The sequence below is a fragment of the Stegodyphus dumicola genome, chromosome 3 (genome assembly GCF_044657685.1).
Source record: "Stegodyphus dumicola isolate Sdum_Otavi_A_Nest chromosome 3, ASM4465768v1".
NCBI classification, from domain to species: domain Eukaryota; kingdom Metazoa; phylum Arthropoda; class Arachnida; order Araneae; family Eresidae; genus Stegodyphus; species Stegodyphus dumicola.
In genome coordinates, this window is record NC_140770.1 from 109,960,247 (window position 1) to 109,985,936 (window position 25,690).

The 25,690-nt window shown below is 32.2% G+C and overlaps 2 protein-coding genes across 6 annotated transcripts in view; one reads left to right on the forward strand and one right to left on the reverse strand.

Moving 5' to 3' along the window:
• LOC118194664 (galectin-4-like) overlaps positions 1-25,690 on the forward strand; it is a 97,880-nt gene that overhangs the window by 40,027 nt on the left and 32,163 nt on the right. For 2 of the 5 annotated variants that reach the window (XM_085813168.1, XM_085813167.1), the window contains exons 1-2: positions 15,822-15,977; positions 17,576-17,664. In XM_085813168.1, the coding sequence (XP_085669294.1) occupies positions 15,921-15,977; positions 17,576-17,664 (146 nt within the window). In that variant the 5' untranslated portion in view covers positions 15,822-15,920. Of the gene's footprint in view, positions 1-15,821; positions 15,978-17,575; positions 17,665-25,690 lie in introns of those variants that run through there. The other 3 variants (XM_035365832.2, XM_035365833.2, XM_085813166.1) reach the window with 2 other exon arrangements.
• Positions 12,340-15,683, reverse strand: LOC118194669 (uncharacterized). The gene is made up of 5 exons (XM_085813169.1): positions 15,437-15,683; positions 14,482-14,658; positions 13,725-13,787; positions 12,825-12,893; positions 12,340-12,692 (listed from the first exon to the last, which is right to left on the reverse strand). Exons 1-5 carry the CDS (start codon positions 15,587-15,589, stop codon positions 12,615-12,617), a joined length of 540 nt encoding a protein of 179 aa, XP_085669295.1. The 5' UTR covers positions 15,590-15,683; the 3' UTR covers positions 12,340-12,614.

Genomic DNA, 25,690 nt, shown 5'->3' on the forward strand with positions numbered 1-25,690 from the left:
AAGTTTTCTGCAAGTGTTTTTTTATTAAAATTGCTGTATTGGCACACATACAATTTCTGTATAGTGGCTTCAGATGTGGGTAAGTTTTTCGAACAATCTCGTTTGTTTTACTGTGGTCGCTAAATTTTGCGATAAATGCATCACATTTATTGCCGAGTATCACCTTCCAGACTTTTCATACTGTTAATGTATACATCAGCAATGAATTATTCTCCTCTTTCCTCAAATACACTACGGCCATAAACACCGTTCACTAAAGATTTTGCGTAAAATTCCACTCATAATAATTTAAATTGCGAAAATCTCACAATTAGCACCTAAACACACTATTCAGCACCACAATTCTTTCGAAAGCGCGCCGTAGTAGTCAAAAGTGGGGTAGGCCGTCTTGCCAGGTGATACTAGTCGATATTTATACGCGTCTGGACAGGTGGTAGTAGAAACTTCTCAGGTGATTTATGCCTAGTTCCGCATGAATTATATTGTTTCTAATTATAGTACGGTGCTTTTGTAATTTGCTGCAGAACAACATTCTGGGCAGTTTGCAGTTTTTGACGTACAGTTTTACATGAATAAAGCGTGACAGAGCATGGGACGCAAAATGGATTTATAAATGAAAAATTTATTTTCTATACATAGAAGTTTGTTTAAGACAATTAAAGGGTTGAGTTTAGCTTTACGAACCCGAAACTTCTTAATAATAGAGTGCATACGTGGGGACCATGTAAGAGAATTTGTGAGGATCACCCCAAGATCTTGCTTAGCCCAAGGCAGTGAGGTTCCATAAAACTGCAAGTTTCGTTCGAGTTTTCACTTCTTAGTGAAGACTACGGCAATTGTTTTTCCGACATTGACCTATTTATTTTCTGAACTTGATTTAAATATCTTCCGTTTTTGCTGCCATTTCATTTTTTATTTTTCGCCGTAGCTTCTTTGCATGTTTTTCATTCGCATATTTTAAGACTTGTGGGGCTGCCACAGTTCAATTCATCACACTTCTGGATATTGCACTATTGTCATTCCATATCTCCCAAGTTTTCATTTCTTTTTCATAATTAATAATGTCTCTGTTATACGTTTTGTTGGCTCATCAGCTCCTACAACACTTCTCCATACTTTTACACGTCTTAATTCACTTTCGATCCCTTTCGCCTACATAAGGTAATTATCATCAGTTAATTTTTCTATGTGAGTCGGATTTAGCCTATTATGTGCCATATTTTTCTTCTTTTCTAATTTATATTCACAAATTATTATATAAATCAGATTTACCTCTCAAAGAAATCCCCGATGTTCTTAACTCTAAGTGGCATCCATGTTCTATAAGGAAGCTCATCAGCAAAGGGATCAACCAAAACCAAGGGTTGATGATTTCTAAATGTTGTATCACTAAGCGTGTACTCTTATGAAAGTGAGTCAAACTCAAATGGCATAGTCAAAGTTATTCACAAAGAAGCCTTCCTTTGACCTCTAAAAGGATACTTAAGGGAAATGATTTGACAAAAAACGATTGGACAAAAATGAACTTTTGGTAGGAACAAACAATATTCTTGCCACTGCAGTGGCGTAGCGAGAGGGGGGCATGGGGGTGCATGATGCCCCGGGCGCCGTTCGTAAAGGGGCGCCAAATGGTCTTCAAACAAGATTTTCCAGAAAATTTCAGTTTTTATTTTGATCGATTTCTGGAAAATATATTTAAACTTAATAACTATTTTAATTAATTATATATAATTAATTATTTATATTCTTGATTTGTCTGATAAAATGTGTAATAAAATGTTTGCAGTACATCAACCAAAACGTTCTTCCTGACTACTTTATTTCTCCAAAGTAGAGATATATTTATATTTTTTTTAAACGAAATGCACGTATATGTTCTGCTTTTATTTTAAAACGATTTCTCAAACATATCCAGTTCCTAAAATCCGATTCCATAATCTGGAAATGACATTTTGGGAAAATCCTAACGCTTCCGCTACAATGGATTGCGTTTGACTCTCCTGTAAACGACTGGTGGCCTTCCTGGCTACCGATTCAACTATGTCATCTTGCTGAGACATCGTATATTCACTGCTACGAAGCATTCAACGCATGTGAATTGTTTTTAATCTCCTATTACTCCTCACTCCTTATCTAAAACGCATAGGTTTTGACGTCCCAGACTAAATTTGCATATTCCCAACTTTGTAAACGTTATAATTTTCCTTTATAATCTCTTATATTTCCTTTTGTTCAAAAAGGTTGTCGATTATATGGTTATTTCATACCGAACCCACAATATCCCCTAATTGTTTAGAGCAGTGAATGTGACTGTATGACGTCACTCCGCAGTAGAAAAGAAACGGAACCTAAAACTCCACTACAGATCTATAGAGAAAATGTTTTTCCAAACCTAAGAGTCGCACTTCAAATACTACTTAGTATTTCATTATCAAATACTAATTATGAACGTTCGTTCAGCATATTAAATAAATTTTCACATATTTACGATCAACGATGGGACAAGATCCCTTAAGTCATCTAGCATTTTTAAGTGTGGAAAGAGAAAAATTTGAAAGGGACGACTTTGGTGAAGTAAATAATAAATTTGCTTCATCCAAGGTAAGAAAAATGTATACATATTAATTAATTGCATTCATGTATTATATTATTATTAATAAATATAAGTGCCCGACAAGTCGAGGTGCACGTGACTGAAGGGAGATGAGGGCAAATTAAAATTTTTAATTGGCTGGTGGTGTGTGTGACAATTTTAGATCTTTGGCACTCCAAGCACGAACGTGTCTAGTTGGCTATGTCGTTTTGCATGCTAGGCCGTACGAAACGTTGGTGTATCATTTTTTTTTCGAAGCCTTGATGCCAGGATGTGACAGACGATGTAACTGACTAAAAATGGCATGGTGAAATCCGGAGGGAACATACGGTCGAAATCTTCAATCCTGAACATCACAATAAAGTGATTTTCCAGGTGACAGCTGCATAGGCTGCAAGTTGAGATTGGTGGAAGATTTGCTTTTCAAGAGGTTTTGTAGTTCTGAATCCTGGTGTTATTCATCCGCCAGGGCAGCAAACTTTATTGGCGAAGGAACGGCTAGTTCTTCAATACGAGACAAGGTGTTTGCAACAATATTCTGCGAACCCTCAATATAACGGATAGCTGCTGAAAATTGCCCTATGAAGTCTAGGTGTCTCATTTGACGAGGAGAAGTTTTATCCTGTTGAAAAGCATAAAGCATAAGGGCGACTTAAAGGGCGACTGGTGTTTTCAGGGAACCCCATCGCCAAATCCTGGTTGTGGAAAATCCTCATCCTTTTAGTTCGAGCGCCACTGTAGAGACATTAGGATATTTGGAAGCAAGAGAGATTGAAAAATTAGCAACCGTCTTCGCCGGGAATCGAATCGTGGACCTCTGGAGCACCGGCCCAGCGTGCAGAACCACCACACCACGAAGGCACACTAGGAAAGCGGGAGAAATACCTTATAAACGTAGAGTGATAATGGTTAAAATGCGGAAAGATACTGCAAATTTGTTGCCGAAATTAAATCATTTTTGCATTTTTGGAACGCTTCGCGAGATTCTGCGGTCCAGGTTATAACACGTTTATCATTTTTCTTGCTTCCAACCAGAAAAGAATTTAGAGGTGCTTGTATGGTTACTGCATGAGATAAGAAACGTCGATAAAAATTGAGCATAGCAAGAAATCTTAAGTTCTTCACTGTAGATGGTTCGGGCATATCGCGGATAGCGGTGACTCTGGAAGGGGTTGAACGCCATCAGCGGAAATTTCATGACCAAGAAAGGATACTCTTGGTTGGCCAAAAACGCATTTGGAAGGATTAAGACTTGACACCGTACCTTTGAAAACGTTCAAAAACTGTTCTCAAATGTGATAGGTGTTCTTGCTCTGAAGAGGAGGCGATTAAGACGTCATCAAAATAAAGTACACGAAGGTCGAGGCCGATTAACACCTGATTCATGAAGAGTTGGAACGTTTGAGCAGCACTGCATAAGTCGAAAATCATGACCGGAAACTCAAATAGTCCAAAAGACGTAATAACCGCAATTTCAGCTGGGTTAACAGCTGGGACTATTAGTTGGGTTAACGGGCATTTGGTGATACGCTCGCTCAAGATCAAGGGTTTTGAAAATAGCTTTTCCCTCTAAAACTTGCATACAGTTTTGAATGCGCGGGATTGGGTAACGATGAGAAATTGTAGCTGCATTTAACCGGTGATAATCGCCACTTACCATTTCGTTTCCGAACTAGATGGAGCGGACTGGCCCATGAACATTTTGAAAGACGGCAAATTCCCTGTTCCGTCATGTATTAAAATTCCTCTTTGGCGGCTTTAAGCTTGTCCGGAGGTAAGCGTCTAGGTTTAGCGGCAATTAGAGGTCCTTTAGTTTCAGTATAATGTAGTACATCGTTCTCGGGTTCGGAAATACCCATAACTGTGCGCGTGATTGTAGAGAATTCTCTGAGAAGTTGATGCCATGGGGAGTTACCCGAAATCAGTTTAATGCTCAAATCTTCACTATTGCGAATTACTCCCGGATAAGTTAAGTTGGTTATGGAATCTATCAAACGGCGATTCTTAATATCGACAAGCAAAGAAAATTTATGTAAAAAGTCAGCGTCAATGATAGGACAGTAGCAATAATGAATTGTCATTGGAAGTTGCGGCGCAATCCTAAATCAACAGATATCAGGCGTTCACCAGAAGTTTGAATATGAGTTCCATTTGCTATATAAAGTTGTAACTTAATAAGGCGCTTTTTTTCTTGAAAATGTGGTGGAACGACAGAAACATCAGCCCCGGTGTCTACAAGAAACCTTAAGCCCGAATTCTTTTTGATGACGAAAAGGCGTGCAAAATTCCGGCCGCTGTCATTCATGACTTCGAGCAACGGCCCTTCTCGTTTGCCTGGTCACGGTGGGTGGCATTTGTTGGCACGGTGGGTTACACGGTGGGTGGCATTTGTTTGCCTTGTTTCTAAATTTGTGGTGGTGAAAAACAAATACCCGGAGGAGGGCTTTCATAACGTTTCCTCAGTGGGTTAGGACGTGCATTTTGACTATGTGATGTGGAGAGGTTGCGGTGAAAAGATTCAGCTTGTATGGCTACTAACTGAGCAACCTGTTTGGACAAATCATCAATTTGAGCCTGTAACGCCACAATACCTGGACCAGGAGCCTGCACTGCGTGTATTTGCGCAGGAATGGCCAGTTCGTGAATTTTATCAGCGATTTCGGGAAGATTTTTAAGTGGCTCGCTACTGGCCGCTAAAATGGTTTGCATGTTAGATGGGAGTCTATTCATCCATAATGTTTTAAGAATGTTATCCGTTAGGTTACCGGCGGCTAAGTCTGACATTTTAGACAGCAACTAAGAAGGCGCCTTATATCACTCAACTGTAAATCGTGCAACAGCTGCTTGATTTTAACTATCTCGGATTCTTCATAAACAGAAATTAATCTTTTTTTAAAGATTTGTATTTGTCCGTCGCCGGTGGATTCAAAATTATTTCACGAGCTGATTGCAGTACCTCTGATTCTAACGCGGCGATCGCTGTATAAAATTGAGTTTTGTCGGCAGTAATGTAACTCAATTTAAACTGCGCATCCAATTGAATTAACCATAACGATGGGTTTCGGGAACAAAAAGGCGGTGGCTTAACTTCCACTTCGCGCCAATTGTGAAGCAGCATCGTTGTCAACCACTTTAGATCAATCAAATATGCACAGTAATAATATGTATAGAAAAATAATCAATATGTATATAGTGACATAGTTTCTTGGTACTTGAAATCAGAGAAGTTGGCGGCTCAAATGCAGCAGGCGATACATATATCCGCTGAAATTATGACAGAAATATATTGACTCGCTGACAGAATGCGGCACAACGCTTGAAATACATATATCCGCTGAAATTCTCATCACACTGGATAACTTACTGGTGCTCAGGATTTTGACATATAAACCCCATATTCGTGCAATATTGAAGATTGCTATTCGTAACAAATACGAGTCACCAATTATGGTAGTACAATTTTTTGAGACAGATCGTTAAATAATTATAACAATTGAATAGAATAAATATTATTTTGTTTTTGGTTGCTATGGGTTACCAGACTGGCAGAATTGAGTTGTAGTAGGCAAGTTGCCACATATCTATTTATCTATAATGTATATTAAACTTTTAATTGTTTAAAAATTGTACTTTTTAAAAACACTTATATAAATATGTAAAATAAATAACAGCTTTTTAACTAATTCTAGATCATCGTATGTCTGATTTTTTTCGCCGACACAGATGCATTTCCGAACCCAAGGCTAGTGTAGTTAGGTAGTGACTATTCTTAATATATTTTTGAGTATTTTATGGCAGATTCAGCATTTTATTATTATTTGCATTATTTTCTTATTACGAATATATTCTATACATTATATACTGAAAGTGTTTTCGGCGGGGAGCGCCATAAAGGTATTTTGCCCCGGGCGCCAGTTAAGCTTGCTACGCCACTGCTTGCCACAGGAAACTTCTGAAATTTCCTCCAGTTACTGGTTACTGATTTGTAACTGCGGAGTTTTACCCCCCCAACCTACACACATATTTCTTTCAACATCGAAGCTAACACCTTTTAAACAAGAAGGTGTTGGCTTTATTTAAGAAGGTGTTGATCGAAGCTGACATCTCGTCCTTGCTCTTTCTAGCGCATACTCGAAGAATCTCGACTCTGACAGCTTTCCTTTCTGTTTTACTAGTTCGTGTACACACTCTTCATCGCTGAATAATGTCATTCTAATGCTATGTATAGATTTTGATTAATTGAAAGAATTTATTTTTTACAACTTGATGTTTAATAATCACCTAAAGGCACCAAATTGGTGATCCGAACGGGATTTGAAAACGCAACCTTTTGCTCTGGAGTCTGTCTAAAAATCCCAAATATCAATTAACATGAGCACAGAAACAGAGCTGTTGGTTATTTGCATAATAATCTGTGAGGTCGAAAAAGAATTAAAATTGTCTGTCCAGGACATTGAGTTCTTCCATAAGGAAAAAATAATAATAACCCTCTAACCAAGTGCCCATGGATGCCCCATTCAAAATAGTACGTTGACAGCAGAGCCAGATTTATATTTGATAAGGCTCTATGCTATTTGAGATATGGGCACTTTATATGTCTGTTATAATATATTTGAATACTATTTATACTATATTTTAATTTTAGAGGGAGCCGTAAGCTATAACTTATGTATCTTATACCTTGACAGAATAACCTATCGTAGAGCTACTAGAGCTACAGGCTGACTCGTCAGCCATTTTGAATCTAAGCTTTAGGGTTGCAATTTAGGTGTGGAGCGGCAACTTTGGCTCTTTAGCGCTGTCCGCTAAAATTTAACATTCTAGAGAATCCGAATTTCAGCTTTTTTCTGCATCCATATAAAAATGTGTGGCTTTTTCCCCTTCTTTTGTCTGCAGTTCAGATTCTTTCTCGTATTTTTTTTTTTTTTAAATTGCCAAATTTCTCGTATGATTCAAGTTATTTTAAAAGTTTCTAAAACATTTTCACATATCATATTTCAAATTTGTATTTTTAGTTAAAAATACTTTCTTTTTGAATTCCTTTATTGAATTTTCAATTTTTTTGTTTTAAATACACGCATAATGTTATTCATCTCAAAATGTATTTTTTGACAAGAGCTTTTCCCTCAACCTCCATTAATTTAGGATAAGGTTTAATCTTTAATTCTTGTTTTTTATTTTTAATATGTTATTGAATTTTGCTCACATGGAATCAAACGTCTATTACTGTAGCAAATTTGTTAAAAATGTTATTTTGTGTGTGTTTCCAGAAAAAGCTGCTAAACACTTTACATGACTTTACATGATTTTAAATACTGATTCAGGATATACACCTTTAAATTATAATGCTTTTATAATGAAGTGCAGAATGCTATAAAAATTACTTCAATGCTCAGATGACTGTGGGATTCATAGATTTAATAGAGTAAAAAATTCCATTAATTTTTTTTTTTTTTTGTTCTTTATTTAGCTAAAAACAATATTAAAATAATACACACACAAATAAATAAAAATAAAAATAATACCTTTACATACAGAATTTACAGATACTGTTGATTTGTTGTTGATGGTTACTTTTTATTATACTTGGAAAAATTATACTTACATACATATGCTCTTAATATTACACATATCTGAATATTTAAATGATAATTCCATAACATAATAAAATTCAATCTATATCACAGCAAAGACAATACTTAAATCACAGTTCTTTTTATTAATTAATTTGCATAAGTAAAAACATAAAAATATTATTTAGCTTCAAATCTATAAAATAAGTCCTCTAGTAACAAACATATGACAAACACATATAGTGAAAATAAAGATAAATAAATAAAAATGTTTTGCTTTTTTGTCTAATGTAGTGCAATTCAGTCTATTATATTCAAATTTTATTAAAACATACTGCAGTAATTGAATTTTTTCCATTATGCATCAAACTGCTTTATATAGAATGATATTATATTAGTTTTACTTTTAAAACTAATATAATATAATTAATTCTCATTTATATGCGGAGATGTTTGAATAAATGCAAAAAACCATCTGAATAAATCTTAGCCGACACTATTCAGATAGTATTCTTGTTTTCAAGGTATATCATTTTTATTTTGTTCTTTTTCCATTAAAGGAGCTAACCTAAGAGACTTATTTCATTTAAATATATCTCATTGATATTATAAATATAGCTTAAACACGTTTTATGTGCATACTCAAAGGGGGGTGGGAAGTAAGCCTTGATTCAAAATCTGTTTTAAAGCAATAAGTAAATAAATAAAATACACTGGTTCTATTAATTAGAATGTCAAAAAATACTGTTATGTATTCTATAAACAAATACAAATTATCACATCATACCACATAACCCTGGTACAAAAGAAGAAATGTCTGATTAGGAACATACTCTATTTATTTGGTAAAAAAGAAGAGTAAAACATATGCAACATCTCATTATGAAAAATCCTGCAAGCCATTACAATACTATAAGACATTGATTAGTAAGGTAAACATCAGTTGATCATTCTTTCACAACAGCAATAAATGTTTCATTCAAAATTCCTAATAACATGCCAAAACAGATTCACAATTGATGCCTCATTTAAGGTCACACAAAAGTAAATCCGATTTAGCTGACTATGAGATCTTCTATTGTAGAGGACTTTCTAAGGAGAACTGGCTTGTATTCACATTACACATGGGGAAAAACCACAAAAAAAAACAACCATGCAGCCAGCCTGTTCGGAAATAGAACAGAAGATGGAACTCCCAGCATTCAGTAACTTTAACCATTCAGCTGTTGGTGGGCCTAATTATTATTCGAAGAGACAAGCAGCAATTTTTTCAGTGACAACTACTCTACTTTTTTACAGACAGAACTGAACAGCAAAAACTTTTTAAACTCTTGATTAGATTCTAGTTTACTTTCTTCCTTTTAAAAGCAGGAGATGCAAAACTTTGCCGCTGCTGCCTTTTATTTTGAAGAAGCTTCTTGAGACCAATTCCACGGGCAGTCAAATAATATTTTATTATCTTTGTTTTGATATTGCAACAGGAGGGAATATTTACCTTGCCTGCTTTCTTACAAATCATATTAACAAATTCCACGTCCATAGTTACATTTCCATGTATTATTTCGTCTCGAAAATTTTGAATTATTTTTTCACACAGAAGGCACAATTTAAAAATTTCTGGAGGACATTTAAGCCCACCTAAATTTGCAAAATTAATTATGTACTGCTTATTTTTATCAATGGAAGGAGTATTTTGCTCACAAACTAAGAGAAACTGTGAGCATGAATTACAAGCATTTTTCAAACAGAATTTATTGCAGCTCCTGCAATATAACAGACGTTATTTTCCTCACTAAGGGTGAGGTTCTGTAGAGATACATCAGAAACTTCTGGTATGGTAACAGGCTCTAAAGCTTTTTTCTCCTTCAGAAATTCAAATTCATCTTTTGCATAGTTTAATAAGTAAATATCTGAATCAGTAGCATAACTGGAGTTTTTAATGTCAGATATAAACTGAGATAAACAGATAAGCTTTAATGCTTTCACAGCTTGCAAAGCACTTGGCCTCAAACCAGCTTTTTCTGCGTATCTGAGAAAATACATTTTCTAGAGCATCTTGTGTCAATCTGCTCATCAAAATAAACTGAAAATCATTCAGAAAACATGCCTCTGCTAACTGTATGGCTGATAAAGTAGAAAGAATCAAACCAGTATGTAATGGTTTCCACCCTTTGCCAATTTCTATAAGCTGTATAACATTAATAAATTCAAAAAGTAACTCAATTTTTTTGCTTTTATTTGTCACAGAAATTGAGTTCTTTCTACATCTAGAGGATAGCATTTGAAACCACTGACATATAAATCTTATTCACCATGCTGTTGTAAGAGCATTAGGGCTATCTCTTTTAAAGCTACTGCCTTCTCCAATCCCACAGCTGTTTTAATTGAAAAAAACCTCACAGCAGAAGCAACATTCATTTTATCAAAATGTGAGGGGAAGAGGTCTTCTTTGCTGAGATGATGCATAGTTCTCAAACCACAATTTTGGTTTGTTTCAGTAATCCAGATGTCTTTTATAAATCCTGCAGATACATGCAAAGTAACCAAATTTTCTTTATTGCAAACATAACAGGGCAGTTTTATACTATGATTAAGAGTTGCAGACCAGAGATTTTTTAAAAGATGTGGCACATCTGCAAATACATAAATAATTTTGCCCTTAATTTCAGTAGTGAAATTATTTCTTTGGTTTCAAGAAACAGATATTCCTAAAGAATTCCACAGGCTTCTATTTACTGCTGCCATATCGCTAACAATACCAACAACATTAAATCCAACAGAATTGACAGCTTCGATAACATTGACAACAAGCTGTTTGAGCTGGCATCCTGTTACCTGTCTAGTTATCTCATGGGCAACCACTTGCTTCCAAGCTTCAGACCTCTTAGTAAAATAACTAAATAGTGATTTCCTGCACCCTTTTGATTTCCTAATGTACATTTACCAATAAATTTATGTTTTGAAATATCAAAATCAGGATTGCCAGAAATCTCCATTTCATCCAATGATAAAATACAGTCTTTATCACTAGCATTCATTTTTTCTCCTTTAATTTTCAAAAGTTCAATCATGTCACTGATGACTCCAAAATTAATTTCAAGACCTTGAAGTCTTTTATTTAAAGTGCTGTATGAAGGCACAGGAAAACCTATTCTGTGCAAGTAATTATAACCATGCTTGCCCAAGGCAAATCTAACTTTGAGGCCTTTTATTATTCCCCTGTTAGACCATTTTGCAATGCTTAACGAGGAATTTTCAACATTGCTATTTGTTCATCTGAAAGAAATGTTTTCACTCCTTTCAGCAATTCCTCATGCTGTACTTGAAGGTCATGAAGTTGAATTTCAGTGCTATGCCATTTTTTTAAAACATTAATTTCATTTTTTTTTTTTTTTTTTTTTTTTGGTTGCTCTAAGTTCTTTCAGCAATATTTTGTTCTGGCATTGCAGAAGCGAGATCAATTCAGTCTGCTGTTTTATAAAATTTCTTAAAAGAACATCCTGGAACCTTTATTTATTAAATATCAAGTTTTTCACACTTAAAATTCACTTCAACAGCAATATTGCAAGATAATTTTAAAATGAACATATCTTCAGAATTCCCGATTCATTGTCTCACACGCCGGAGATAAAAGTGTCTTTTCTGTACAACATTGCCATTGCTCGCTTTGAAATCCTCAAGTTTGCTAATCAAAAATTCGTTAAAGTTTTACAACATATAAAATCTATATTAAGACAAATTCCAAATTCGGGCTTCCAGATGTCCATATTCACAGTAGAATTAAGTCATTCAAAATTTGATGGCTCTAGGTACCATTGTTTTATCAGAATGCGAAAACATACATGCATTTATGCAGATTCTTCACTATATAATAGGGTGATAATATTTGGTAGCAACAATTTGAAAAGTGATGCAGCCGTTTATAGTGTTTCAATAAAAAACGAAAACAATAGTCCTTCAGGGACAAAGCCCCTTTGGATTAAATGCCAAACTTAAACAGATAATAAATCCACAAAATAAAAATGCAACTTCCAGGTCTCTTTTCCTACACTGTGGTGGGTTTTTTAATCTGACTCTATTGTTTTCAGCATTTTCTAGATTATTTTTGTTTTATTTTCTAATATTTAAAATTTATTTCACTTAAAAATAGATTTTTAAAATTTATTTCCAGCTTTTCAAGGGATCGATTATCTCCATAATCATGAGCAATTTAATAACACAAATTATCAACTTATATCACAGCCTTCACAAATGCTGATGAAATTAATTAAAATTAATTACAATTTGGTTGCAAGATGAGTCTAAAGGTTGTTTTTGCAAACAAAACTGAAATTTACATAGAGAATTTGCAACTATTGATGAAATTAATTACATTCCTTTTACCAAAAAATTACTTTATAGAACATTTTAAATGTATATAAGGAAGCAATTTAATTATACATTAGTTATCAACTTACATCAGAACCTTCACAAATAGATGGTATTTCATTGCAAAATGAGGCTAAAGGCTGTTCTTGCAAACAAACCTGAAATGTACACAAAGAATTTGTAAATGCTGATGAAATTAATTACATTCCTTTTACCCCCCCTCAAAAAAAAGTTAATAGAAACGTTTTGTATAAGCAAGCAATTTAATAATACACTAATTATCTACTTACATGAGATCCTTCACAAATAGATGGCATTTTATCACAAGATGAAGTTGAAGCTTGTTCTTGCAAACAAACCTGAAATATATATAAGAAATTTAGAAATATAGATAATATAAACTACATTCATTTTAAGAAATAATTATTTTACATAACATTTTATAATTCATAAATAGATAATAAATTATTAACACTCAAAATTCAAAAATAATTCCATAGCACAGCAGCCAGATATAGTACAGCTGTTTAGCAACCATAAGACAAACAATTTCATATTTCAGAAAATGTATAAAAATTCATTAATATATGTAAAACATATGACATTTAATAGCTGTTCAAATGAAAACATAGCATAGATTCTTTACTAGCAGCTGTTATTTAATCAGAAGGTAATGCTAAATGTTGTTGCAAACATGTGTACTGTAATGTACACATTTGCAACCACTGGTGAAATGAAATAAAGTGCATGATTATGAATATGGAAACATTTAAAAAAAAACATAGTACAGTTTACGAATAGATGTTACAAACTATTAACATTTTTTTAGAAGTGCAATATGGCAATTTACATCAGATACTTCGGCAGCAAAATTTATTTCTCCAAAATATGAAGCTGAAGGTTGTGGCAAATAAACATAAAAGAAATTATAATATATGCAATATGTGGAAGTGAAAGAAATTATAAACTCTGATCAGATAAAAATAAATACAAATAATCATTACCATTTTAAAAGTAACTTTCAACTTATAAAAAAGCATAAATACATTGGACTGTTCGTAGCATTCATACTTCTTAAACATAAGTAAATATTACATTAATATATTTTTAAATTTTAGAAACAGTGTTAATACTTTTTAGAAAAAGTTTATAATACTAAATATTTAATAACTGTTCAAATGAAGACTTACAACAGATGGTTCAGCAACAGAAATCGCTTCAGTTGATAAAGGTAAACTGTGCAGCAAGCCATCCTGAAGATGCAAAAATTATGAAACACATATAAGTAAGGATACCTGAAAATGCTGATAAATAAAATATACTTAATGTAATTTTAATAATAAATAATCCTAATAAGTTTTGTAAATCTTTAAACAAAAAATAACAACATTCAGACAAGACATATAAGACATTAAAATATACATTTAAATCAATGTATTATAACTATATTATTGTATTACTCAAGATTAAAGTTATTAATTTCAATATTATTTCTTTTACTTACTCCATACATATTTCTCTCTATTTATCTGGAATTTAAAATTAAGCAAAAAAGCAACTTTAGTTTAATACAAATTTTGATTTAAACTCTTTTGACTTTGAAGGCAATCAGATACAGGTTTCTTTCTTTTAGGAGCAAATTTGAAGAAACCAGACCCATGTATGACTGTCCTCGAAAAACTACAAAAACTTTATCCAAAAACTACATCAAATTGAGGTTTTATGCCTAATTTTCAATATATGATTATAATAACAAAGTACACACTTAATTATATATATAACAACAGCAAAATTTTAATTTTTTAATCTAATCTTAGGGACTGTAATTACAGCTTTATCACATAATGCCTTAATTTCAATATTTTGATTCTTTTATAAAGCAATTTAGTCCATTTGTAATAAAAACATATTTTTTTATGAAAAACCATAAAAATAAAAAACACATACATTACAAAAATTGGATGTAACTGAACGGTGCTTTGGTAAACCAATGCCTTTTAGATGCTGTGGGGTCAACAGTTGTGGGGGATTAGGCACATTGAAAAGAGTTGGCACAGCATTGGGCTTGAGTTTTTTACGCCCATCTTGCCTAGAGCATTCAAATTGATTTTCTTCAAAAGGTACCTGCATATTTAACAAAAGCATGCATGAAATTTAACATTAAAATCAGAAGCACTAGTATTTAATTACAGTTACATATATTATATTAATTTAAGAATGTAATTTTCTGATAAATTTAAATTTTTTTTTATGAAAATAGAACAAAATTTTTAAAAAGTAATCATGTTTGTAAAACTACTTAAAACATATTTCCTGCTCACACACTAAAAATAAATTTAAAGTACCTATAGTTAAAAATATAACATTAAGATTTACTACTACAATAAAGGATAATAATGGGATCAAAACGATTCATCGAATATTTAAATTAATATTTAACTTCTTAAAAATGTCTAAAAATACAGAATATATTTATCTTACTATAAAGAAAAAACAAAATCATTTATTATTTGGATCATACCATCCAGTTTTTAACATTGGCGCCAACTATCCGATTTGGCGACAATACATCAGAATCAAAACATAGAATGCTACTTTAAATCACCAATCGTACAATAAAATTAAAGAAAAAGGCACATCACATTTCTAACTGAGCACAAAGTTTACATGAAATGTATGATACAAATTTTACAAACGGTATAAACTTTTCACGATAACAAAAGAAACAACATGAAACAACGATATTTTACTGCACAAACACGTACACATTCCGCAGTTGATTTTGTACTTATAAAATCAGTTGATCGTCAATAAGTGACAGTTAAATGAAAATAAATATTTTAAAGTACCAAGAAGAGTAATTTTTCTAACATTCTATGGAAAAATACGAAGCTGAACTTACCTCACAAAGATACGCTCCTGGGCCCGGGATCCATTGATCTCGACGAGAATTAACTATCCATTTTCTTCGTCTTTCTTCATTTCTAGGGAAACGAAACATCCTAAAGTTATTTTTAGACTGATTCGAACAATATGGTGCAGCACAACCACCCATACTTCTGAAAATTAGGTCGGAATCGATCCACAAATATGTCAAGAAATCAGTGCTAATCCAATAGCGAATACCAACAAGTTAGCTTCAAAATGAATGATGATTCAGCTCCCCTTTATAGTAGCCTTAACCTATCGTGTTAAAAATTCGTTGCACAACTCCGAGTCCACTATGTGTCATGTGATACGAATTACGTCATTCTACGCGATATCCAATTGCTGTTTTTGTTGACATTCCCAACTGTCGAGCTAGGTAAAGTACTCGAGTGAAGTACAATCAGTAGTTAACTCCGAGTATTGATTATTATGTGACATATGGTTCTGAAATTTTGAAAATGTTCGGCGATTGTGAAACAAAGTATCCTGATCCTGAAGCAGTAGTTTACCCAACAGTAAGAAATTTCAGTGAATTTTTTTAAAAAGTTCTTATTAAATACGTAATTTCAAGCACGAACAAGAAGTATTGCTTTTAATTTTCTCGAAGTTCCTGTAATTTTCTGAAAACATGTTATCTGATTTAGTGATATATTTCATTCCACGTTTTAAGACATCTACTGCAGAAATTTTTTTTTTTTTATTTTAAAATGATTCACTCGTAAATTTGAACCGTTTCATTGAAGTAATGTCATCTGAGGAAGAATAATTTATTAGAATTAGCCTATACAGCTAAATTTTTAATGTTGCATGATTTTTTTTATAATCATTCTTTCGTAGTGCAGTTTTGTTGCTATAAATTAAAATAATTGGCAAAAAAAAAATGCCCTTAGGTTAATTAAGATTTTGTGCCATTTCTCAATTTGGAGAGCAATGGACATAGATCACTTTTCTTCAAGAATAAAAATGTGTGTAAATTCAACAGGTATTTTTTGTTTATTTATGTATATTTGTTTGTTCCTCAAAAAAAGAATGATCAATGTTAATCATCCACCTCCCCCTTTTTTCCACCTGATTTACGCCGCCGCTACATTTAAAGATTTCTATATCTTTTAAATGAGCTCTGTAATGTCATTTTTATAATGATTAAAACTGGCAAAAAATAGAAACATGTGTCTTTATGTTGTTGCTAATGCTCACTTGTTTGACCTCTAATCAGCCCAGCCCAAGCCCATGAAATTCCGTGTGGCAAGGAGCACAAGTTTAGGCCTGCCATTGGCAACAGCCTTGAGCACCATGCAGATGATAGTATGATTTAGCTCAGTTCACCCTCCAATTTTGATGGAGAGCACCCAGGTGGCCGGGTCCAAAGGTCTCCCACCCCTCTTCCCCTACCAACAACCTTTCGAGAAGACTTTCGGATCACCACATAATTTAAGAGTGCTCTTCATCCCTCATGTACACTATACATTTACAAATATCCATGCCTTCTTTAGGATTCGAACCTAGGCCCTTCAGCACAGTAGTCTGTGATGCAAACCACTATACCAGTTGGGCGGCATGGAATGAATGAGAGCTAGTGAATACTAATTTTTTTTTTTTACACTGAAAATAATTCCAGTTAAAGAGGTAGTAGGAATACAGAATATATAAATAAATATAGGTTGTTCTTAGTAGAAAATTATCAATTTGTGTTGATCTGTTTATTTTTTACATATTTTGAACTTATGACTTCACTAAAACCAAATGTAAGTTATTACTTTAAAAACAGTTCTGATTTTATTGTAAATAGGGTTTTAGTGACAGCACTTTCAGATGGGGGAAAAGATAGAGATACTTCATGTACAAAATACAGTTATGTTCTGAAAATGAAATAATCGTGTTTCTGTAACTATTTAAATTTAAGTAAGCAAAGATGTTAATGTTAAATTGTCAGATAAATTCTGTGTTGTCTTTTTTTCTTTTTAACAAATCTTTTTTTAAATGCAATTTTCATCTTTTATGAAATTAAAGTTCACTGAAAGATATTCAGTAGCTTTCTGAAACATAACATTATTTTTTACTAAATTTCTAAGATATATTTCATGTACTTTATAGATTCATTTAATTATTTTAGCAAGTACCTTATCGAGGTCCTATTCCTGGAGGACTTCATGACGGAAAGCTGGTTGAGATCAAAGGCACAGTGCCGTATGGAGCTGATGTGTAAGTATGAAAATATTGTCTTTAATTTTATTTTAATGAACATGAAATAAAATCTTAGTATATTTCTTGTGAAGCTGAGCAAAAATAACAGTAATTATCTCAGATTTCTTTCTAATAAATTTTAAAAGGTCTGCACTACATATGTGCATTCTAAGACATTAAACATTTAAATATCTTTTATTAAATATTCTTGAAATTTATGTACTGAGAAAAAGAAATAGTTAAAAATATTTTGTTGAATCACTTGCCACTATTCATTGTTATATTGCATCTTAACCCATTGCCGGTTTTCACTTTGATGGCGAAAAAAGACCAAAATGTCTCACAAAAGTTTTCACTTTTGTCCTCAAAATGGGCTTGCCTCGTAAACTCAGAGTGTCTCAAAACAGTTTTATCTCCAGCAAAAACATTTCTCCCCACCCTCTTTGCTTTCCATCTGTTAAGCATTCAAGTTGAGAGAGTTGTAAAACTGAAGCGTATTCAAAGCTTAGATCCTCCTAATTTTCCCCTCGGGTTATTTGGGACAGGGATGAACCATACAGCCTTCAACTTTTGTAAAAATGTTTCCCCGTCTCTGACTTATTCTATGACTGAGATGTTTGCATGAAGCAGAAATTAAGGATTAGAGTTTCTATGACGTTTCAGCAAGATATCTATTAATCTAGATATTACAATATAAAGCAATAAATGTTCTACAGAACACTGCATGAATATTTAATTTTTGTTTTATACTTCTTATAACCACATTTATGAATACAGAAGTCTATTATGCAATTATAGTTCCATTAAAAATTTTAAATTAATTTCTTTAGAGATTTTTGTGGAAAGAATGAAATGCTTTTTACCAATTTTGATGTGAATTCCATCAAATTATGTGCATTTTTGCTTTATTTATTGGTTATTAATAACAATGCTTCATCTTAAAATTGTTCAGTCTTTGATTCATGTCTAATTGCTTCAAAAGAGATGCACAATATTGTCATTCAGGTTGAATAATTGTTAAAAATTTCACAAATGTCAAATTTATTAATACTGCCTTTAAATTTTTAAGTTCTAAATTAAAACTGCATTTTAACTCAGAAGAATTGCTCAGAAATTTAGTTAATTATCACAGTTTTAATTCATAAACTTAAAATTTTAATTAAAAATTTAATATTCTATAATGTTATAATTATTTAGTTTCAGCAAGCTTTTTCGTTACAAAATAAAATGTTATATTATTAACAACTTTTAATTAGCAAGCAATCTTAATGCCATCATGTAAATATTTCAGTGTCAGTTGCTGTGTAAATTTTAATGAAATGATCAAAACATTTGAATAAAATGATTTTCGAGTTTCTTTCCCTGCTACTATAAGTTAATATACTTACAACTTTGATCGACATTATAAACGATATTTCTATTTGGAAAACTAGTGACAGTAGACTTCTAGAAACTAGAGACTATCTTTTAATGTTACAGTGTGCGGAAAAAAAGTTGACTTAATGTTACATGCAAACTTCCTTTCCATCACATTCACGAAATATTAAATTTTGAATGTTCCAGAGAAAGTTAATATGGAAACATTCTGTGCTTATAATACAGAGAAGCTTATTGTCCATTCATGCATATGAAAACTCTTCAACACATAAATAAATAGTGGAAAAAATAAAAATTCACATAGATTTTATGTAAAGTAACACTGATTGATCGATGTGTATTTTTTTGCATTGAAGAGAAGGAATAAAAAGAAAACTGCAGTTTTTGACACCATTAGTAGTCGTACATTAAAAAAAAAAAAAAAAGATTCTTCTGTCTAGTAAAAAAGGTTAGGCTATTAGAATATGACAGAGTAGATGAGGGCTATTCGCATAAGGTGAGGAATGCTTTTGTGAAGGATTTTCTTAGGAAAACTGACTCGTATTCGCATTCCACAGGTGGAAAACCACGAAAACAAATCATGCACTCAACATTTTCAGCCTGGGATTGAATCCTAGTCGAACTACCAGTATTCAGCTATGGAGTATGTGTACATGTGAGCATATAACATTAAAATGTAGTCATTTTAAATATAAAGATAACATAACAAGATAGCAAATCTTGTTATGATACATTGAATAATCTTCAGTACGATGTAATTAATGCCCTAAATATGAAAGTTTGTGAAACTTAAATTAGGAATTATAGCAAATCATTCCATAGAAATATGCTATGCCTGTATTAGTCTAGAAAGGATCAATTATGCGTAAATATTGTAGTAGGCATGTCAAGTAACAATTTGTCAGCAGTATAGATATCATTAATTTAAAGGAGATAATTACAATATGTGTGCCTTTTGTTTTAGCATAGTTTTGCTCCCGTTACTTTTAAGCTAAACATATCACTTGAAATAAATTTCTTTCTAAAATCAGAGGGATATTATTAAAGATTCTTCTTTATAAATATAAAATTTATCCTTTATTATATAAATAACTGGAATGCTTACATTTGACATTCTAATAAATAATTTATCTTACCTTTCTGAAAAATTGAACGTCTTTTAAAATGTATGAAAATGAATTAAATCCTGAATTTTTTTCCAGTCTTATGGTAATAAAATTTTAGAATCATCACTTTGTATATCCGTATAGATTATAAGAAAGTATCTCATTCTTTTTTTAGGCTCTTGTGCTGTAAGTGATAGTAGATCGGACTAGAGTTCGGAAGGTGTGCGGTTTGTAACCCTGTAAGAGCATAGAGGATTTTTCTTATTTCCTCCTTAGAAAAACGGAATGTCTCGACAGTGGAACCTGAATGGAAACATGATATATGATAATTCATGAACACATGAATTAGGCCGACAGTGTGTCGTGCTTCTTCTCACTCACCCTATAAGAGGGAAAAAATAAGGAATTATGCCATTCTTCCTATCTTGCTATAAATGGATGTTCTTCCAGCTAGAATTTGGAAGACTTTATTGGTAAAAGCATAATGAGAGCACTGCTGAATTTTCGCATTTCTTGCTTCGATTATTTCGCATTTCTTGCTATTATTCTGCCTTTCGCAAATTTTTCAAATTTACCTTTTCTGGTATCGCTTTTCCGTTACAGTATGTTGATAGGTGAAACAATGCAGATTTCTGTGTACTTTCTTAAGCTTACGTATCGGCCGAAAAACGTACATTCGTATTTAAAATTAGTATTTATAATTCGGTATATATATATATATATATATGTAAGATAAAAAATATGAAAGCAAACTTCTAAATTTAATTCGCTATAACCTCTTATATTTTCTATTTCATTTGGGAACTCCATCTGTCTATCCTAAAAATAGCGCTAAACTGCGTCATGCAAATTAATCATGTGATTTTCGTGACCCTTAATGCAGATGCCTGTTGACCAATCACCAAATTACAAACCAAAACTTTTCTCTTTGCGTGCTTCCATCTTGCATAACTACCCACTTCAGCCTTGCTCTCTACTCTGCTAAGATGTAACTTCGCTGGCTTGTTTTCTCTCTCAACAATATCAAAAACATAAATCTTCTGTGAAAAGGCACAACTAAAGTGCCAAGTGATTGTGGCCACAAATATCAATTGCAAATAAAAATGGAATTAAAACTGCCGCGACTGCCAAGAGTTTTAGATATTACCAAGTTAACATTATTAGCATACTACGCAATCAAAATTCTTCTTCAATATGGTTCTAAGCACGCATCGACACTGCTCCGTCTTTGCCTTTCCTTGTGCTCATAATACCATATAAAATGCGGTATATATATATGTACTGCATTTTATAATTTCATTACAGAAAAGTTTTATACCTTAGAGAGTATATTTTTTATAGTAGATTTTCTAATTGCTCGAATTCTGAGGGAAAAGGAAAGTCAAGATTTCTACAAATAAATAAACTTACTTTTCCCCGTTCAGTGCTGTATCTCTTAATTGAGGAATTAACACCAATAGATAGGTTGTTTTCTCTCGAAGGTTTGGCTTTTGTGTGAACGATTAGGGACAACCAGAAAAGCAAGAAAATAATTTTTCATTCATGAATCAGCATCTTCAAGAAGCATTGACTCCCAGTGAGTAAAAGAGGACCATCTGTGAAGATGTATTTTATGGTTTGCAAATCCAGATAACATTAATTTAGAGAGATTTTTATGAATGCAATATATAATTCTAAGATAAAATTATAAAAGTAAAAGGTGGCAATGTAGGATGATTTCGCTCCTTTCAATTTTTAGAATAGGCCCCAAACATATTACTGTCGGAACTGTATTTAAATTTGCTAACTTTACTAAAGCACGCGATATCTATCTTCTAAGATAGAAGTATTCCACTTCCGGCGAACTTTCTAAGGAAAACTTACATGCATTTAGTTTACATATAGAGAAAAATTATAAAAATTCCATTCAGCTGATATATTTCATCATCGCTGAAAATAGAAGCCTACAAGAATTGATAGTGTTCTGTGGCTTCAGCGACTAGATTTCTCACTTTGATTTTGGAACTAGAAATATAATTACAAAGATCTCCACTAAAGTAGATCATAATTCATTATTTTTTCACACATGTCAAATCTTGTTAAATACGTTTCCTTTTTTTTATGAATTACAGAAGTTTTTTTTTCAATAATTCCTGATATTTTGAAGGAAAATTTTCATCTATTTTTTTTCTTGTAGCAGGTTTAAATAATTATTGATTAAAACCACACTAATTTTAACAATCTGAAAATGACACAAATTACGTGAACTCTTTCATAAGTATATTACTCATTAGCATTTAACAAAAACTTAACTTGTGTTGAAGATTACCTCAGAAGTGAATTTTTTTGAAATTTCTTAATTTAGATGCCATACAGTCTGGTACAGTCAAAAGTCGTTAATTCGGACACCTTTAATCCAAACCTCAAAGCTACAAACTTTCTGCGCATGCGTCGCTTTGACGCATGCACGTAAGACCTTTACGGCTGCGAATATGAGTATGCGCGTGCACAAAATACGTTTACGAATGCGCGTTTAATGTATAACTGACGGTATAAGCTAAGCTAAAATTATCTAATTCAGTTAATGTTGCAGATTGCGTTGTTCCTTAATCTTCAAATTGGATTCAGCTTATTATTTTTTGCGGACTGTTAAGAGCAATTTTATAAAAGTAAGCTTGAACTTTTGATTATGTCAAATAGAATTTCTGATATATATTTACTAATATGTAAAGGATCTACAAAGCAAAAGTATGTTTCGAAGTCCATTAAACAAAAAGTGAAATTGCTGCAAAAAATGGATAAAGGCATAGCCTTTGTTTATCTAAACTTTAACGTTTGTTTATCTAAACTTTGTTTATCTTTAACGCAGGGGCACGCAATGAATTGGAAGTTGATCTGTCAACACTATCCTTATCTTCAGGGCAGATGTTTTTATTTTATTTGGCTTATAATTCCTTACTAAATGTAGTATTTCATCTCGATGTACTCCGTCTATGATTTAAATCAAATGCCTCATCATTATAATTCGCTTCAGATAGCAAAGAAAGTGACAGAGGTTATTGAAAATGAAAAAATTTCAATTGACAAATTAGTCGGTATTCTCGACACAGCAATTATAGGACTTGAACAGCGGAACTTTGTAACTGAACAAGAAATTATGTCTGTTTATAAAATTAAAGAGAATGTATTATCACATAAAAAACGAAGCAACTTAAACAACTTACATTGAAAGAAATGTTTAATAAAGTAAACAAACAAATATTAAGCTTTTTTTTTTTTTTTTTTTTTTTTTTTGTAAATTTGGATACCCTTTAGATCATAATTGTTCTTTATTTCATAAATTACGGTTTCATATTTTTAATTTTATAATTTCTGCATGCCATCTTACCAGATTTAAACTGATGATCTATAATCCGGAATCGCCGAAGTCCCGACGAGTCCGGATTACCGACTTTTGACTGTAATAGTTATTTCCCCTATTATACAAGAGCCATATCAGTGGCCAATAAGACCGCTAAATATTAGTTGTTCGAGTTAGATTTAAACTCAGATGAACGAATGTGATGGCTGTATGATATTCTTCTATGTGTAACATGAATATGAGCCGTTCGTTAGAAAGTCTTATATGAAGGCATCTTTCTCCTTAAAAGCAGATAGTCCTCATGTGTTTTGCTGTATTCAAATAATCCTAACCCTCAGTGTCACAATCAAGATGAAAGTTTTCTAAACACGATTTTTAAATCCAGCTGTGGGGTGTCCCAGTGGCCAAGCGCTAAAACCACCGAGCACTGGTAATTCAACTTGGGTTCAAATTCTGGCGAACGCACTTGTTCTATGAAAGTTTTCCAGAGTTTTCTACGTTCAGTGTGGATGAGATCTAGTTCTTAGAAATTACCTCCATGATAGTTTCAGTCCTCTTGCACAGATTTCAAATCCATTAAATTTTCTGTACTAAATACAATTATAATTCTTACAATAGAATCTGACAATTCTTATAATAGTATCAATAATAATAATAAAAGTGCGATTACGAATATTTTAAAATAGTTTACATTTTGAGCGGGAAAACTTTTTTAATATGCTCATAAGCAACCGAAAATAAGAAGGAAAAAAACCTTAAATTGGCATAAAACTTTGTCGATTTCTACAACAATTTATATAAATGTGTTTTCAAAAAATTCTGCTGAAATGTGAAGAATTGCATTTGTAAAGTATTTATTAGTTCAATTTGTAATTATATACTCAGCTTTTGGTTTTCATAACCTTCCGTTTATTAAGCATAAGGGTCATTAAGCATAAGGGGTGGAGGCAAAAAAGGAATTTTAAAGAAAAGCTTATTTTTACAAAATGACTCAAAATTTCCTGAGCTAGTATAAGTAGTTATGTAGCTCAAATAATTAAATATTTGCAAAAATTTTGTTGACCTCTCTCAATCTTATCACTATTTCTGTATATATACAGAACATAATTAAATATCGATAATGAGTATCACAGATAGTGGAGCATATAGAATGAACATCACAATAGTATCAAAAGCAGACACTTTGACAAATGAACAGAACTGCCGGGAATCTCGTATGAATGCCACATACATGCTTTATAATACCAAGAATGTTATAAAAATGATGGTTATATGATATCAACAATTTACCAAGCTTTCCTAAATGTTTAAAAATATAATATTTAAGAGTCTGCAAGTTTATTTCAAAAAGTGTATTCATTTCACTCACAGTGTTTGTCGCTATAATCAGAAACTCGTCATCGATTTTTAGACTATTTCTCGATAAGCTATCGAGTTCAAATTTTGTACACACACCATTTACGGATGAAAATATGGCGTGGTAAACCGAGCTTTATAAAATTAGATGTAAAGGTCTTAAAATTTAATGTTGGAAAGATTTTTTGTGCATATTTCCATTTAAAGAATAAACTAAAAATTTTAAGTTTCTCGAAAATTTTAAGTTTTTATCATTTTGCAGAGCGTAAAATAGCTTTTAAAATGAAATTTGTGTGAAATTAACATTTGATTTTAATTCATTTCTGATTTTGGGCGAATTTTTAAAACTTTATACTTTTATGAGGTAAGAGGATTCTTGGAAGTAAAGGACTGAACCAAAAGGAGAAAAATAATTTGTCGTACAGATTAATGGGAATAAGAGCTCCTTTGAAAAATTCCTATACAGTTTTATAACAAGAATAACAGATTCTTATATAACGAAATCAAATGATCGAATCGCATTGTCAAAAGGATAAGATTTATAAATTTATCAAGAGAGCCTCTTGCTTTTTATTATTCGTAATGCAAATTTGTAGAAATTTTTTTAAAGAGGATTATATAATACATTATTTTTCTTATTTTAATTCATTAATAATTTTATGAGTTATAAATAAAAATTTATTTTGTAAAAACTTCTTTATTTTATTCAATAACTCCTCTAAAACAGAAATTCTTAATTCCTTTTATATATACATTCACTTTGTAACTGGTAATAAATTTGTTCCTTTAGAGTCAGCATAAGGCCTTTATCTCAAAACATCAAGAAGATTTCTCCCCACACTAATGACAGCCATTATCCATTGTC

Excerpts from the sequence above, each read along its gene's own strand:
- LOC118194669 (XM_085813169.1), bottom strand. The coding sequence starts at position 15,589 with ATGGGTGGTTGTGCTGCACCATATTGTTCGAATCAGTCTAAAAATAAC. Across the intron at positions 14,659-15,436 it reads CAGGAGCGTATCTTTGTGAG|GTACCTTTTGAAGAAAATCA; the intron begins GTAAGTTCAGCT and ends TTAAATATGCAG. Across the intron at positions 12,693-12,824 it reads CTATTTGTGAAGGATCTCAT|GTTTGTTTGCAAGAACAGCC; the intron begins GTAAGTAGATAA and ends TGTACATTTCAG.